The following is a 17,593-nucleotide window of genomic DNA, read 5'->3' as shown; positions in this document are numbered from 1 at the left end:
GCCACACGTCCTCCTTTTCTTTTTGTGGATACAGACTAACACGACTGCTACTCTGAAACCTGTCAGGAAATACAGTGGTTTCAGGATGAAAAGGTGGGGAAATGCTTAGGATCTGGCTCCATATCAGAGCAGGATCCAAATTTGGGGACTGTACAACACACAGGAGCAGAGCTGGTGCTGTACATGCTGACTATGAAACAAAATCATACCAATAAAAGAGCAAATTCCTGCTAGGAGATCACTCGAGCCAGTCTTTATAACATAAGTCATTTTCCCAGTTGTCTCTGCAACACGCAATGCTGCAGCCTATCAGAGAGACTTGTGCACTACCAGGAATATAGCCGGCCTAGTGTGGTGTAATGATGGCGCACCACTTCTGGAAGTAACAAACAAAAATCCATGTTCTAGGTGAAGGCATTTGTGTTTTCCATAAATACATGTTATTATATTTTAACTAACTTTTAAAGGACAGAACAACTCCAGGACGTACGCTAGGAAGGGGAGTTTAAAATGGAGGGCTTGGCGCTTGTAAACTGAGGTCACTGGAGCTATGCCAGGCTATGCCATCTGCGGCCCTGCCATGTATACCGTAAGTGTGTGCTTGGTGCCCCCTTCAACAGCCATGGTGTCTGAGAACCTCTCTCCACCAATGGGGAAATTTCCTGGCTGGATTCACGCCTGGTGGATTTTTTCATCTCCTGTGGGTATAGGGAGCTCGAAGGAATTCAGCCATCCTTGGAGCAGCTTCTTAAAACAGACTAGGAAGGCTAGTGACTCCGTATGCTCCTGTGCATTATGGCTCCAGGCTGTTTGAGGTTCACTGGTTAGATCTCACACCTGGAGGCATGTGTGATGCTGACAGTGCTTCACATGAAATGTCACAGCAAGCAGGCACCTACAAACTGACGAGAATATAGGGCTCTGCCTGGAAGATGTTAGAGCCCTTAGATCCCATTTACTTCAATCAGGATTAAGAGCACTCAGCACTTTGCAGGAGGTGCTCAGAACTTCACAGGATGAGGCCCCCAGTCCCTTTCATTTCATCTGTTAAGCATACCATGGCCTTCCTGCCTGTGGATTAGCTAGTTCTGAACCTAACCAAGAAAACTCTTCCCATCGGATTTTCCACTTTGGGTCGTTTCCCCTTCTCTTCGTGTTCCCCTCCTGACACATTGCTGTTTTCCTCTGACATCATATCCCTGTAGGAAAGCGGCCATGATAAGGTTAACTGGGTAACCCAGGGTATTATGGGATGGAGCCAGGTTCCACCCAATCCCTTGCTTCCTGTTTAGACAGTGGGACTTTCCCCTCAACTCTGGAGTGATGCAGTGAAATAAAGCAGCAAGTTCCCAGGCTGTAGTGCTGTGAATTGACTTAGTTTTGTTGCACTGAGCGAGCTCTGCAAAACTTCTGAGATTTAACTGCCTGATTCTCAGAGGGAACCTTCAGCCCATCTCCAGTGGTAGCATGCTTCTGGGATAGCACAAGGTTTATGCTCTGACTTACTGCCCCCTATCCCCATGCAACTGCACATCTGGTGTTGCCATCTCTAAACCATTCCTACATGAGTCTCACAATAATTGTGGGTTCTCCGTAAAGCCCCAGCTCCTGGAGACCAGTGATTACACATGAGACTCCAGCTTTCCTTTAAACAAGTAGTAAGTTTCTAGCCCTCATGGTTGTAGAGAAAAGATCAAAAATGTGAATCAAGTGTAAGGTAAAGACTCAGAAACCAGAAAACAAATTAAAAAAAACAATTTTTAAAAAAAACACTGATGATTTTTAAGCCAATCTCATGATGTTTTTGGAGCCTGAGTCATGATTTTTGACCATTTGGGGTTGGCAATATTGTAAATCTCAGCAGAATTCAGCCATTGTTATGTGAAGAAATCCTCTCCTGATCTCCCCTACCATGCACAGCAGTCTTTGTTATCTCATTGTGGGGCAGGTGTTGACATTGGGCGTGTACCTCCACATTTTTCCCCTTTGGAGTGTGTCATTAGCAGCCGTGTCTTTCGCTTCGCCCCAATCCGAGTCCACAGTTATACAGCTAAGCCCAGTACGTGACTTTTTGCTGATCAGTCCAGCTAAGCATGTTTACCGTTTTGACACTGGAACAAAGCAGTTCTTTGTTTGGAGCCCAATCTGCATGTCACTCCTGGCCTGTCACCGTTTGACGTTCCGGGGTCATTTCAGAGCATTTTTGTTCCTCTGCACGTCAGGGCCTTCGTCTTTCTACACAATGAGTAATGTATATCCTAACTGACAGCCCTAGGGGGGAATTCACCCCTCAGCACAGGGCCCGGTCACCCCGACCTGCAGTTTGAGCCCTGGCTGCAGAGGGGTGAATTTCACCCAGTATGAGAGCCCATCCAGTAAAGACTCTGCAGCCTTTTTCCTGACCTGTCTCCGTTAACAAACTAGGAGGAAACACACCTGACCCCCTAATGCCAATAGAGTCAGTGGGGAGGCGAGTTCTCTAAGCACAGTTGCAGTTACTGACCTGGTTGAGTGTGCATGTTTAGTAACAGTTCTTTTGGGGGAAATAGATTAACGTGGCAAACTCATTCCATTGTCTCTCCCTTTAAAGAAAAGAAAACAAAAGAAGCAGGTCTCCAAATCTGCAGCCTGGCTTTAGGGAACTGCTCCCCAGAGTTACACACTGGACCAAGCTGACATTTGCCTGCCTAAGGTCTTGTCTACACCACAGACCTTGGCCTGAATAGCCGCACAAGCAGAGCCCTGTACTGCAGATGCAGCGTAAGCTACGCCACTTCCCAGAGTGACACTAGCCAAGCTGACAGACACGCCTATCTCTCAGCACAGCTGTATCCACACCGCGGTTTTGCCAGCATAGATACACCCACGAAGGATTAGGATTTTATCACACTCCTAGCCCACTTAGCTGTGCCATCAAAGCGTGGCCATGTAGACCAGCCCTGCAGGGTTTGCCTTCAGTTCTATCAGGCAGCTTGCAGCGAAGGACAAGCCACTTAGGCAACGTCACCCACCACAGCAGTGCCGCTATCCACCGTCAGAATACGGGCGGTGGAAGGTGCTCGGCTGCCTGAGAGTGAGTGTCTGCCCCACAGTCGTGCAAGAAGATTCTGCTCCTCTTGGGTGCCGTGGAGCTGGGATGGGGCCAGGCCAAGGCCACAGGGTCCATGATTATAACCCTTTGATGGAAGGGGTGCACAGGGGCTGACTTGATTCATGCCACACATGGCCTTAGTGTTATACAAAGGGGGAAGAACAATAAACCATCATTCCAGACCCAAAGACAAAACAGATGCAAGTAAGAGGCTGTAGCGCTGTCCTGTACCCTACTCTCAGGGTGCAGATAAACTCCGTACCCCTATCCAGGCACATTTCTCCACCCAAAATCTGTCATGAACATAACGGGAATGTATACCCCGGTGTAAACCCTTCAAAGCCAGTAGGGCTGGTCTTCCACTCACCACCTTTTTACGCCAATGTAATTCCCTTCAATGGAGTGACTCCTGATTCCCACGAGGGTAGAGGAGAGATTTGCATTCATCACGATCCCCCTACCCCGACCCGCTGGAGGACTAGAAACCCTGTGTTTTCCAAACAGTATAATGTTCAGTCATGGTTTATTTCTCCTGGAGCAGCGTGGCACTGAGACATTGTTACCGGGTGAGTCATGGATGTCCTGGTACCTCCTATCACAATATGTCCCTCAGTCCAGGAAGTCTGAGAGCGGTTACAGGTCAATTATGTTTTAACAAAATAATACGTTTCCCCCTCCCCCACCTCCCACCCTCACCCCGTCTTTTATTAACCTTGACAAGATTCTGCTCTAGCTGCCTCTGACAGGGATTTACCCAGGAGTGTCCCCAGTTTCTGGAAATGGCCGAAGCACATTTCTCAACCCATCACCGCAATGTTTTCTCCAGGTCTATGATTTGATTTGAAAAGCAAATGCCTGTCCGTTCCCACAACACCTCTCCATAGACCCCGCTGGGTCAGGCAGAGGCACCCAGTCCCCACTCCCACCCCTCTGGAGCAGAAAAAGAACGACCTGGGGTAATTATCTGCATCTTGAGGGCTAGAAAGAAGCTGCTGAGAAGGGTTGTAGCCGTTGCAGTGACTCAAGTGACCTCACCCGTATTCAGAGGAGCAGCCGTGTTAGTCTGTATCCGCAAAAAGAAAAGGAGGACTTGTGGCACCTTAGAGACTAACCAATTTATTTGAGCATGAGCTTTCGTGAGCTGCAGCTTACTTCATGTAGCTCACGAAAATACTCCTTTTCTTTTCACCCGTATTGTTGGCACTTTTCTTTCTCTTTTCTCGGTGGGGGAGGCAGTATTCTAAGGCCCCCCCACACTGAGCAAGTCACTTCACTAGGCCCTTGACTTTGATATTGCTGACCAAGCCCCCGATCCTCAGCTGGTGAAAATCAGCATAACGCCTTGGACTTCCATGGATATACACTGACTTATGCCTGGTGAGGATCTGTCTCCTGTTGAGGCGAGGAAATATCTGACAGATTTTGGAAGACGATCTTCCAGCAAGTGGAGTGAAATCCAGGCTCAATTAAAGTCAAAAGCAAAACCACCATTGACTTCAACAGGGTCAGGATTTCACCTGTGGACGCTGAAAGACACAACTGGGCACAACATTGCACTCAGCTCTCAGTGGGCTGAGCGTCAAATGGGGTTTGTTAAAGACATGTAAGGGCCAGAAGGAGAAATCTCTTCAAAGTGACCTGAGCCGTTCCCGGTTTATTTTGGAGCTTGCATACACGGTGATGGTTCACTAATGTCATAGCCTGGGTGAATAGTAAATATAAGTCGGTTCATCCCTGTAGAGGGGTGGTTACCCGCTCCTGCCCTGTGGGGCTTAAAAGCCAGCCCTGGGAGAGAGCCAGGGCTGAGGGCAAGAGAAGCTAGGCTGATTGGGGAAATGGCCACAGCTGGGCCATGCCCCAATCAGGCCGCAACTGGGCCTAAAAAGGAGCTGCTAGGCTGAAGCTTAGCCAGAGTCTCTCTCTGCGTTCAGAGAGGGAAGGGCCTGGCTGCAGGGACCTGGGGGATACCTAGATTGGAGCAGGGCTGCGGGGGGGAAGGCCTTGGGAGTAGGGGAGCTCTGGCCTGGAAACCCCCAGGCTGCAAGGCCTAGATTAGGGCCTATTAGGTACTGGAGTTGCAAGGGGGCAGCCCACGGGTAGACAGAGGCATCAGGTCCAAACCCCTTTGCCTGTGATGAGTGGCTGATACACTGCAGTCTGCCCTGGGGAGTGGGGTTAAGCGATGACTGGCAGTAGCCAAGACTGAGGCGAGGTGGGGGTAGTGGGTGTGGGTTTCCTGGGGAGGGGAGACCCTCAGGGATTGTTGGGGTTTACTGCCAGGGGGTAGCACCCCAGTGGGAGGAGGCACCAGGTGCTGGGAGGGACTGGGGCCGGCGGTAAGGCAGATCACCAGACAGCAGGGGGTGCTCCAGAGGCTGACAAGCTAATTCCCAAGGACAACCAGCAGGAGGTGTCGCCGGGTGAGTCCGGCTCGATTACAATCCCCTTGTCATGCATGTGGGGAAGGACCGTTTCTTGCCATACAGAGCTTTGGAAAACTGAGGGTCTGGCCTTGCTGATGCCCTGTCTAATTTCTGTATTGATTATTTAGTTTGCTAGTTTTAAATAGCAATGAACAACTGCCATGCAAAAAGCTCTAGGTGCCCTCGCAATTAATTAGACAAATGACAACCACCCAGCAGCAACAAAGAATCCAATAATGAGTTAACTCCACCAGCTAATAAATCAACGCACCAAACAGCCTCTGTAACTCCCACACCTAGGAGCAGCCCCTACACCGTCCCCCACCCCACTGTCAAATTAAGGGTTAATATTTTTGAGGGTTAATATTCATTATTTATTTTATAATAATTCCTCATCTACTCCATAGGCGCAGTATTCAGTGCACTGATTGAGTCTCTGAGAACATATTTAAGTAAAACCTAACGCCAGATCCTCAGGAGGAGTGAGTCCGCTTGGCTCCCCAGAAGTCAGCTCACTGAGAGGGAAGACTGGTCCTGTGTTGAAGGAACAGGTCTGGGACACAGGAGATCTGGGGCAGTCACTCAGTTTCTGGCTTTGCGACAGACATCCCTGTGTGTGATGCAATTCTCCAGCTGTAAAATCGGAGATAAGAATCCTTCCTTTCTCTCCTCCCCCGCTTCCCCCCCAGCCTGTCTTGTCTATTAGTTGTAAGCTCTCTGGGGGCAGGAATTGTCTATACTGCACCTACCAAATGGGGGGGCCCAATCTCAGTGGGGACATCTAGGCACAGCCATACCCCAAATACTAAGTGCTCATTCTCCTTTCAGCCTGAGAAAAGCCCGTCTTCTCTTTGAAACACTTGTTTTCATTTTCCGAAGCTCATGAGTCACTCTGAAATTACAAGACCCAAACAGCTCAGGGTCACAACGTTAGAGTACAGAATTGCTACAATAGGAAGAACAACATAAGGAACATGGCCTACTAGGTGCCTGCTTAGGACTGTGGAGAGAAGAAGTAAGAAAAATAACCAATCGTGCTGATAACATCCTGGATGAGTCATCGTCAGATTTCATTGTCTCAGGGTATCAAGTCCAGGAATTTCAGCTTTGCTAGTAACGTTGGGCGAATTTGAAAACCATGAAATGCATTGTCTGAAGGAGCCGCTCCAGATAAGTATCACCTAGCAACCAGCTGCATTGGCACAGTAACCTTCAGGGAGCCGTGGAGAAATACAAAGGCTTTTTGTTAGCCCCGAAAACTTAAGAGCACAGGTTGAAATTGTTTACTAATTTAGATGCCAAAATGAATCGTAGCTCAAGTAACTCCTAACTCCTTGATGTGAAACTCCATGGCCCCCTTTGGCTCCACTGAAGTTCTTTACCCTCAGAAAGACTTGTCCATCACAGTACAGAGCCTGTACACCCCTACCCATGTACAGGAATCCCCTAAGAAGAGAGTAAACAGGCTGCACAGCAGAGAGGAGTCTGAGAGTGGCAGCCTTATGCATGGGCATGGGAGGCTGTGAGAGTGTATCAGACACAGAGCAACATTTCAAGAGTTTTGAGCATTTCATTTTTACCAGTTATCTGATGCTGAACTGATACAGGCTTCCTCGTGGGCCCCCATCTGTCCAAGCAACAAGGCACTTGGGATCTGAAGGCCAGTTTAAATCCTGCTCTGTTCCCCTTGATATGGCCCCCCGTGAACTTGCTGATCCAGAGCTGAGCAAAAGCCACTGGCTAGTTCACAAGCAATATGGAGAGACTGCACCCACCCCGTCTTGGACAGAAAGCTAGACATATGAGTTAGGAGCTTGAGTGTGGGAGAAGCTTGAAGGCCCATTCTGAGGGCGAAGAATTCCATTTGGGCTGTCACTCTGTATGCAGTTTAAAGAGAGAGCCAGCGACGACTGTAAATAACATTGGGCAACATGCTGCTGTCTAATGGAGGTGACTAGCCTGAGGCCCGTGACCCTGTATTAATAACCTGATATTTGGTGTTAGATCCATGTATTGCAAGTATTTGAATCGGAAAGGAGTGCTGCCTGTTGGTTAGCGCAATACACCAAGGGCCAGGAGGGCTCTTGGGTTGGAGCTGACTTGCTGTGGAACTTTGGGACAGGGACTGGGAAGGGATCATTTCCATTGCTTGTGTGCACCGCGTTACGGGTCGTCACCAAGTGGTGTTGCCACTTCAGAGGAAATAATACTGCCCTGTCCTTGTAGTCGGCCCGTTGCTCTTAAGGTCATTGTTCTCATACAAGCTTATTCATATTAGTTGTAGTCATTATCTTGAGGAAGTTAGAGCCCCCGGGGCACATTTGCCATGTCAGGAAAATGAACCATCCTGGGGCATCTTTGCAACAACACAGAAAATTAAATATTTCCTCTTATTTGCTCCACTTCCCGGCAAATGAACCAATGAAGGTTATACATGTCAAAGGAATTGTAACAGAACAGTAATGCTGAAGCGCTACTACTTGGCTGGACAGACAGACATCTCTGGATCGTAGTAGGTCTGTGACATCCTGACTCTTAGCTTTCATTCTAGAACTTCTTGCTTGTGCTGAAAGTTAGCATGGATCCAAACCAGTTAAGGGTCACCACTTTTCCTGAGGTTCTTCTGGAACTGTCCGTTTGAATGTATTCCTATGTCTTTGCTGCTGTGGATCTGGAGTTCTGCTGAAGTGCCTGAGGTCAGAGAACCCAAGAGAGGTTTGCTTTAATTGTGAATTGTGTAACTGTGCTGTTTAAATGGAGGGCACTCACTTTTCTGGCATGGCTTTGTTCGAGAGAGTGAGAGTCCTTCTGTATAAGTCAGAACAGCTCTTTTCAAACTTAGCCCTTTTTTTACATAGGAGTGTTCAGGATTGTGTGTGTGTGCATACGTACGCACACGCGCTCGCACACACACACATATATAGGTACCACATATAGGTACTGGAATACATACCAGGTCATTTCTCCACTATACCCGGTAATATTAAAATCCAGCATTTCCCCCCAAATCGAGGTGAAAACTCATGCCCCTACTCTCTGGGTCCCTACTGTCTTCAAAGTCCATTTATAAGTCCATTGGCAGACTCTGTCCACTGATGATGAATTCAGGGCCTACGCCGGTGAAGCTAAGGCATACGACAAGGGTGATGAATTGGACTCTAGGGCTAAAGGAGGTGATTGCTCCTTGCTACATTATTCCTCTTCCTTCCTAATGCCTGGGTTGTCTGAGAAGACGGCCAAGTCCCTCTCCGTCTCTGCTGGGGGAGCAGCCTGAGGCGAGAGAGTGCGAGGTGCAGAGTGTGAGTGTGAGGCACCGGGACTTGTCGTGTGGAGCAGGTGGCCAGACTGAGGAGATGGAGACAGACCCCTGGAGCACACAGAAAGGTCACCTCTCGCTTTTCTCTCTTCTCTTTCACAGAAAGAATATTCTCTTCAGTCCACCTCTCCCAACGGAAGTGGGAAGCATGTTGTCAACGGCTCAGGTGAGTGTCTGGAGCAAGCCACACCGGGGTGGAATGGCACGTTCTGCTCAGCCAAGCAATGGGGTGCTTCGAACAGCAAACAGGGCAATGTCCATTGTTCTGCACAATCAGTGTTCCTGGGGCTACCCCTTGCTCGCAAACACTGCCAGGCTGGGGGGCCAGGGCAGGGAGCTCAGAACATGGGTTCCAGCCAGCCACAATCCTGGTCTGGACTCAGGGCGGAGGAGTGTTACTGAAACACAGTATTTAATATAGGAACATATGACTGGTTCTGTGTGGGGGCAGAAGGGGAGGAGAGGGTGCTGGGGCTCTGTGCGGCAGCAGAAATGGGGGAGAGAGTGCAGGAAACCCTCTCCCCTGCAGAGGGACCCCCACAACCTCAGTAGGGAGCCCAAGGAATATGCTAGTCTAATGCCATTGATGCTGCTAGACTGTGGCCTGGTACCCAGTGCCCATGGTCTTGTTCCTCATCTGCACTAGCCAGTGTAGTTGAGCGGGTGAGGCGGGACGTGCGCATGACACCTTGTAAAGGGGTAGCTGAGCTCCCCCAGAATCCCTGGAGGAATTGGGGTTGAGCCAGCCAGAACCACCCTGAGAACCCCGGCTACAGCATGGCCCCTCCCGAGCAGCCTGCCGCGGTCCCATGACTCTTCAGCTCGATGGTTAGTAAGTCTATATTACAGCCGGCGGGAGATCCACATGCAGCTTCCCATTAGGCTCCCACACTGCCAGCGTCACACAGGGCAGGCGGCAAAATGGCTGCCCCCAGCAGGGTAACTCTGCTCTGGCCCCCTATTTCTTCCCGGGTGGTAAAAGTCTCAGCCCCACCCCATACAGATTACAGCTCTGCTGTGACTGAAACGTGGCGATCGCAGGGCACCAGAGAGGAGCTCTGACAGCTGGGTGGGTTGTCTTGCAGTGGGCTAGCAGAGGGGCCCTCTCACCCCTACACCCAAACCCCAAAAGGAACCGTTCTCAGGGCGGAACGTTTCTGGCCCCCCACATCCCTCTCACCAATACGTGTTTGTGGCACCTGCTGAGAGCTGAGCCCCAAAATCCCATGAGATCGTGGAGCTTGGGGTATGGCTGCCCCTCCCCATCCCCGAATTTGCTGAAGAGGGTGAACCCCTGTTGGGGATGGGGGGGTGCCCCCTTAAGAACCCAGAGATGCCAGCACCACTGGAGGTTCCTTGCTGATAAGCAGTATATCCAAACCGCCTCCTTCCCCCGCTCACAGTCCTACCCATGGCAGCCTCAGTCTCCCCTACCCCCACCCGTCATGCTACTCTCCCCTTCCTCCCTTCCCTCCACCTCCATGATCCTGGTCCTTTCCTGTTCTTTACCCTCATGCTCCTGTGAACTCATCCCCTTGTGCCCTTCCCCCGCCCCCTCTCTGTTAACAGGCTGCAGGCCTGGTATGACCCCGAGCCTTTTTTCTGTGTAATACACTGACACGCAGCATGTCAACATGCGTGTCTGGGCTAAGCGACCATTCAGCCTCCTATTTGCTCCCAATTCAGAGAGGTTTTATTTACTGCAAGTTGTAGGAGCTTGTGGTTTAGGTGCCAATGGTCCCGGGTTCGATCACTGCTCAGACTCATGGCGTCGGTACCTCTATGTTGCTGTGGTTTGTGACACTTGTACCTTTTTGTCTTGTAGACTGTAAACTTGCAGGGGCAGGGACTGCCTCTTCCTACATAGTCTCACAGCATCTAGCACGTTTTGGGGCACCACCAGAATAGGAGCAATCATCACTTGAACAGTAACGCTGTTGCCCCAGATTCATGTTGCAGTGGATTATCCCGGGCGGTGGGGAATGTGGGCCGATCTTTGGACAGTCTGGTTGTCTCTGTCTGCATGTGCCATGCAGCTTTCGGGGCAGAAATCACTGCTAGAACCTGGGCAGTGATTCTGACTCCTCTGTCAGCTCTGTGGGTTGCGGTGAATGTTCTTGCCTAAATTGTTGTTCCAATCACTTGTCACAGGGGAAGCTGTTTTTCCTCCCATGAAAAGAATCAACTCGTTCCTGAGCATTGAGCTAGCCACTTGCTTTGGGGGAAATGTCCCCAAGCTGAGCAATTAACAGCAAATAAGCCATTTCTGGGTGGAGTTGCCCAGCTAGTGTGGAGGAGTTAATAATGCCCCCCTAAGGTGCGGGCAGCTCCCCCCGCACAATAGTAATGTAATATTACAGGAGCCGAGCGCAATGGTTTTGTTAGTGCAGAATGTGCTTGTCAGCAGGGGAGGGCAGCAGCTATGCAGCAAGCTCAGATCACGTGACTGTGTATTCTCACTCCCTCTGAAAAGATCTTACAGAAGTGAGAGAGCTTAGCAGTACAGAGCCAAAAAGTCATGCACACTTAGACCTGCACAGCGCTGAGAAGAAGCTAACTCAGAACACACAATACTGAGAAGCTCAGAGACCTGGATCTCATGTCTCAGAGGGTGGAGGACCAGGTGAGGGTACCACCTGGAGCTACTGGACTGTACAGAGCAATGCTGGTCAAATCAGGTAAGCACAGGTGTCTGGCAAAAGTCTCCCAGGCGCCCTCTCAGGCAGAACCAGAAATTTGATCAACTTGAAATTTCCATTCGACCTTCAGCCTGCTCTTCCCCTGCGTTGGCTTTGACAGCAGCGAAGGTGAAGTATTTTATGAACCCTCCTGGGTCTGTGCTGTCTCTGAGTTTCCCTCATAGGAATACTCTGCAGCACATATGTGTTTATTTAAGGAACTATTTTACAGCTAGTTTTAAGTCATGTAACTCTTTTGAGATCTTTCCTTTAAGACTTCTGCAGTTCACAGGCTTCTTCTGCCTCTCCAAACAGATCCGTAGGCCTCTATGTATACTGTAAGCAATCCTGTGCTGTAATTCAAATGCTCTGTTTGGAAGGGAATTATGCTGGAAGAAGATATGTGCTAATGAAATCCCTGCTGTTAAATTTTGGAGATTTTTCTCTGTGATCTTTCAGATATCTTTGGACTACCTAAAAACGTTTCCTGGTGATTGGGACAATGGGATCTTTTTATCATGAGTATGCCAAAAGCAGAGAGCAAATATGTGATGATATATTAGTAGTGAATGTAGGATTTCTAGGCTTCTGTCACTTCTTAACAAAAATAACTAGGCTGGTGCATTGGTAGTAATTAGCAATACGTATGTTAGAGAGAATTCTTCTATGCCCATGAAAAATTTCAACAGTAATGACCCAAAACCCTGCTGTCACATTATGGTTTTGACCACTCCCATAGAATACCAGGGCATGTTTTTATAAGTGTAGAGCGCTTGGCATTTCTGAAAGGCATTTCACTGAGACAGCTTGTTAATTGTTAATCAAGGCAGGAATCCAAGGACTGTCATGTGTATTTAACTGTCACAATCGGAGAAACTTTAAACTCAATTGTTAACTAATTTACCAGATTTCACCTGCTGCCACCACAGCAGGGATTTGGCTGTAGGGATAACTTTTATAAGCAGTTTCAAGCTTAGCTGAAACACAGTCAAATTTGCATGAATTGTAAACACCTTGTAACTCAGTTTGTTGAAAAATAAGCCAGTGTTTGTTTCACTTGGAACATTTGGTGATTTGGTGACCATTTGGTGAACCTGTTCTGTTCATTCCCTCTGAAGCACCTGGCATTGACCACTGTCAGAGACAGGATACTGGGCTAGATGGACCTTTGGTCTAACCCAGTGTGGCCATTCTTATGTTCTTGAGAAATTAGCTAGTGAGCAGGATTGGAGCAGTCCCAGGTGTCACGTACAACCCTTTTGGATTTGAACACCTTTTGAAGGTATCAATACTGGCAGCTTATGTTCTCAGTAGACAATGCTAGCAGCTGGTTCTCAGTAGGCACTGGACCATGCTAAGTTACACCAGTGTAAAGCTAGAGGGACTCTATTACATTTGAATTTCTTTGAACTTAATTTGCAACAGTATCGATGACAGCAGAATTTGTCTCCATATTTTCAAGAATGGCACTAAGAGTTGTGATGGATGGGTACATGGGAATATTAGTGAGTTACCAGCACCTAGATGCCATGAAAGAGTGTGTTACTCCTTGCACAGCTGTTTGGGGATGTAGCAGGGCAAGTCTCTCAGTAACACTGGTGTAAATCCAGAGTAATGCCACTGACTATTTACAGATCAAAAATGGCAGGCTGTAGGTGCGGCTGGATGGCTCAGGAGTTTGGTAATGTGCTGTGGAGTCTTTGCCTTTCACAGCAGGTTGCTGGATCGATCTAGCTTAGATCAGTGGTAACCCAAAGATGGTACCAACTGAGAGCTGTTGACCTACATGGAAGTAAAGGGTGTGGTCTCCTCCCAGTGGATGGGCACCCACCTCCCAAAGCTGACACTTCCAGCGACCCACAGGAAAGCTCACGCTACTGCTGGTTATGCTGAACTTGCTCTGCGGATGAACAGAGATCTCCATTCCCCAGGGCTTTCAGTCTGGTACCTTTCACCAGCACAAAATGAATAGAACAACATACCAGGTTAGAGAGATTTGGCAGAGTGAAGTTCGAAATACATTGTAGGGAACAGGCCTGCACTGGCACTAGGGAAGGACTAGGCAATCCAGCCATCTTTTAAGTCTCTAATTTATGAATACACCTCCGTGGGGCCACCATTTCAGAGCTAATAAGTACGACAGGGAAGCGACCAGCCCTGCTCTGAGCGGGACACTCTGAAATGTTCCTTGTATGTTCTTTATCCCTGAACCCGGCTTCAGGAACACAGTTAAAAATCCAGGTGACAGTAGGTAGTGTGGCTGCTGTATTAAAAACGTGAGCAGAGACTGCTGTCAAGATTTCTTTGCTTTCCCCCAGCAACAGTTTGTACCACGAAAGGCCATTTTCTTCTGCCCTTATTCATGGTGAGAAGTGCCTTATTCTGCGAGCAGTCCCTAGAGAGATTGCCTTTGCTATGAGATGAGCTTAATAAATTAGTGGAGAACAGTTTCTTTCCACACCCAGAGTGACATATCGCACAGAGATTCACGCACTACACCTGGTCTGAAATCACATGGATCTTAACTGTAAAAAAAAAAAAAAAACAACCCAGTTAGCATTATAGAAAACTAGGGGAGTGATGCTGAAGCAGCTACAGCACGTGCAACCCCAGTGAAGTCCGTGTCGCACAGGGTTCATGTCCTGGCGACTTCCCAGAAGTATCTGCAGCCCTTTCCTTCCCATAAAAAACGACTTATGGCATTGCAAGTGCAATTCATGTTTTCTTTCTCTTCCTGACATTGCGCCCTCTGTGCTTTGTTTTGTCCCTGAATTTTAGTCTTGATCAAAGCTTAGAGAACCTGCAATGTCTGCATTTGCTGCTCTCATTCAGAGAGTTAGGAATCATTTCCCAGGGTGATCACATCAGGTTACATTTGCCCTATTGCATTATAATTACCAGAATTAGGCTTGGTTAATTATTTAAAACTATGGATTAAACGGGGACAAAGGATTTCTGTCTTCCTTTTGGAGCATGCCCTGTTGCTCCTCAGAGGTGTGACTGCCTAACCCAAGGGTGAGTGATGAGGAGGGGAATGTCTGCCAGGTCTCTAGTTAGACCCCGTTTCCCCTGGATGCCATGCAGATGGAACAGAGCAAACGCCATGCACAGCAAATTCCAAAAGCTGTCTACGTGGCAGAGACTAAGACGCCAGACAGTTAAGAAAATCATAATGATGATGCCAATGATGCCCTGACCATTATGATAATTAGCATCTGCCAATCGTAGGGCTTTCTGTAATGCTAATTGCAGTGTCCATCACCACTGCAGACACTAAGCTAATGTAAGGGAATCAAGTTGTTGTTCTCTCCCTAAAATGATCTTTGTTAATAATGAGACTCAAAGTGGTTACTGCTCTGAATCACGTACTGTAGATTTTGATCCTTATAAAGAATCTGTCTAAGAGATTTCTAAACACCACTAAATCTCTGGTAATGCATCCGATGAAGTGAGCTATAGCTCACGAAAGCTTAGGCTCAAATAAATTTGTCAGTCTCTAAGATGCCACAAGTACTCCTTTTCTTTTTGCAAATACAGACTAACACGGCTGCTACTCTGAAATAAATCTCTGGTAGATTCTGGGACGCGTTCACTTTTGATCATATCAACGAGACAGTTCTGCATTTGGCTCTTTTCTTAATCTACTGACACCTCAGGGGATAGAACCGGGGGTGAGCAAAGTTTTAGGCCCGAGGGCCACATCGGGGTTGCAAAACTATATGGAGGGCCGGGTAGGGAAGGCTGTGACTCCCCAAACAGCCTGGCCCCCACCCCCTATCCGCCCCCTCCCACTTCCCGCCCCCTGACTGCTCCCCTCAGAATCCCTGACCCATCCAAACCTCTCCCCTTCCCCCCCGCTCCTTGTCCACTGATCGCCCCCTCCCGGGACCCTCGCCCCTAACTGCCCCCTGGGACCCCACCCCCTATCTAACCCCTCCCTGTCCCCTGACTCCTCTGACCCCTATCCACATCCCTAACCCCCCCCATCCCCTGACCACCACCCCAAAAACCTCCACCCCATCCAACTGCTCCCTGACTGCCCCCCCCGAACCCCCAACCCATCCAACCCCCACTGCTCCCTGACTGCCCCCCCCAGAACCCCCGACTCATCCAACCGTCCCCTGACTGCTGCCCTGGGACCCCCCCCGCTCCCCGCCCCCTTACCATGCCGGAGCCAGCCCCGCCGCCGTGCTGCTCGGCAAGAGCGGAGGGCCAGAGCACGGGTGGCTCAGCACGCTCAGGCTGTGGGGGTGGGGGGACAGCTAGGGAGGGGCCAGGGGCTAGCCTCCCCAGCCGGGAGCTCAGGGGCCGGGCAGGACAGTCCCATGGGCCAGATGTGGCCTGCGGGCCATAGTTTGCCCACCTCTGGGATAGAACAAAACTTTCCAAATCAGTTCATTTTCCTGGGGTTTGGAGAATTCAAGAGGATCAGGCCAGGTCAGCATTCAAAATGCTTTTTATTTGGAAGCTAGGTTCTTATTAATTACATGCAAGACACATATTCCCACTGGCTAAAGAATACTAGCTGTGTTGCTCATAACTGTGACAAAATAGGGACCAGTATGTGGCTGCTTTATTGGTCTGTGTCTTCAGAGTAATGTCCAGGAGGAACTGTGTCTGGAGCAAGTAGCTTGTGTCTATCTGGTCAGGATCCTTTTGCAAATCTAACTCTGATCTGTAAACATGTAGGGGCAGATCTTGGCACAGCATCACTGATTACAGAGGAGCTGTGACAATTTACTCTGTAGATCTCCCCCAAAGACCTTACTATGGAAATTATAAAGCAAGGAGAACTCTACCAAACAGAAACTCATGACAGATTAATGTTTCCTTTGTGTTTGTGGCACAAAAGTCAAAACAAATATCTGTCCCTTTCCCACAGCATCAGATTATACCAAAGTCATTGTGCGTGTCAGCAATGTTGGGAAACAAAACAACCAATCTCTGGATCCCCTGATGTGGTTGGAAATGTTACCTAAGGCTCCTCCAGAGATCTGAGACATGTTACCATTACTTGTGCAAAGGGACTGTAGAAGGATTCAAAACTCGCACGACTTCTCCAGTGTAACCTCAGGTTAAAAGCCTAACAAAGACCCTCCTGTTGACTTGTTACTGTATCTTTTATGTCTTCGTATGACTTTGGGTACAGGATGTTGGGATACAGAACAGCCTACACTTAAATATTTCCAATCTTATCTCTTTTTAATAAAGTAGCAAAAAAATCATCTAAATAACTGCAGGGTTATGATGTAAATTGCCACGAGGCAAGACATTCAAACTGAAGGATCATCATAGAATCGTAGAATCATAGAACTGGAAGGGACCTCGAGAGGTCATCTAGTTCAGTCCCCTGCACCCAAGGCAGGACTACGTATTATCTAGACCATCCCTGACAGGTGTTTGTCTCACCTGCTCTTAAAAATCTCCAATGATGGAGATTCCACAACCTCCCTAGGCAATTTATTCCAGTGCTTAACCACCCTGACAGGTAGGAATTTTTTCCTAATGTCCAACCTAAACCTCTCTTGCTGCAATTTAAGCCCATTACTTCTTGTCCTGTCCTCAGGGGTTAACGAGAACAATTTTTCTCCCTCCTCCTTGTAAAACCTTTTATGTACTTGAAAACTGTTCTCATGTCCCATCTGTCTTCTATTTTCCAGACTAAACAAACTCAGTTTTTTCAATCTTTCCTCATAGGTCATGTTTTCTAGACCTTGAATCATTTTGGTTGCTCTTCTCTGGACTTTCTCCAATTTGTCCACATCTTCCCTGAAATGTGGTGCCCAGAACTGGACACAATACTCCAGTTGAGGCCTAATCAGTGCGGAGTAGAGTGGAAGAATTACTTCTCATGTCTTGCTTACAATCCCTTTGCCTTAATTCATTCTTTAGGACATGCATATGGCATAACATACAGTATCATCACCGTGCATCTAGCACCGTATATAGAGCCAGATTCAAAGTCCACTAAAGTCAGTGGAAATTCCCCCACTGATTACAATCACCTTGAGATCAGATCCAGAGATTGCCTTCCTGCACTCATCTGCGACCCCCTGCCAGTTGGCTTTGCAGACTAGTGTCAGTT

The 17,593-nt window shown here is 48.5% G+C and overlaps 1 protein-coding gene across 2 annotated transcripts in view; it reads left to right on the top strand.

Annotated features, from left to right (window-relative positions):
• Positions 1 to 17,593, top strand: part of FAM107A (family with sequence similarity 107 member A) — a 68,135-nt gene that overhangs the window by 26,994 nt on the left and 23,548 nt on the right. Inside the window, exon 2 of one of the 2 annotated variants that reach the window (XM_048859388.2) lies at positions 8,933 to 8,996. In XM_048859388.2, the coding sequence (XP_048715345.1) occupies positions 8,933 to 8,996 (64 nt within the window). Of the gene's footprint in view, positions 1 to 8,932; positions 8,997 to 11,248; positions 11,509 to 17,593 lie in introns of those variants that run through there. The other variant, XM_048859389.2, reaches the window with a different exon arrangement.

Source organism: Caretta caretta, chromosome 7, assembly GCF_965140235.1.
Source record: "Caretta caretta isolate rCarCar2 chromosome 7, rCarCar1.hap1, whole genome shotgun sequence".
Classification (NCBI taxonomy): domain Eukaryota; kingdom Metazoa; phylum Chordata; order Testudines; family Cheloniidae; genus Caretta; species Caretta caretta.
The sequence above is the reverse complement of the archived record's forward strand: the minus strand, read 5'-3'. Positions and strand labels throughout refer to the sequence as shown.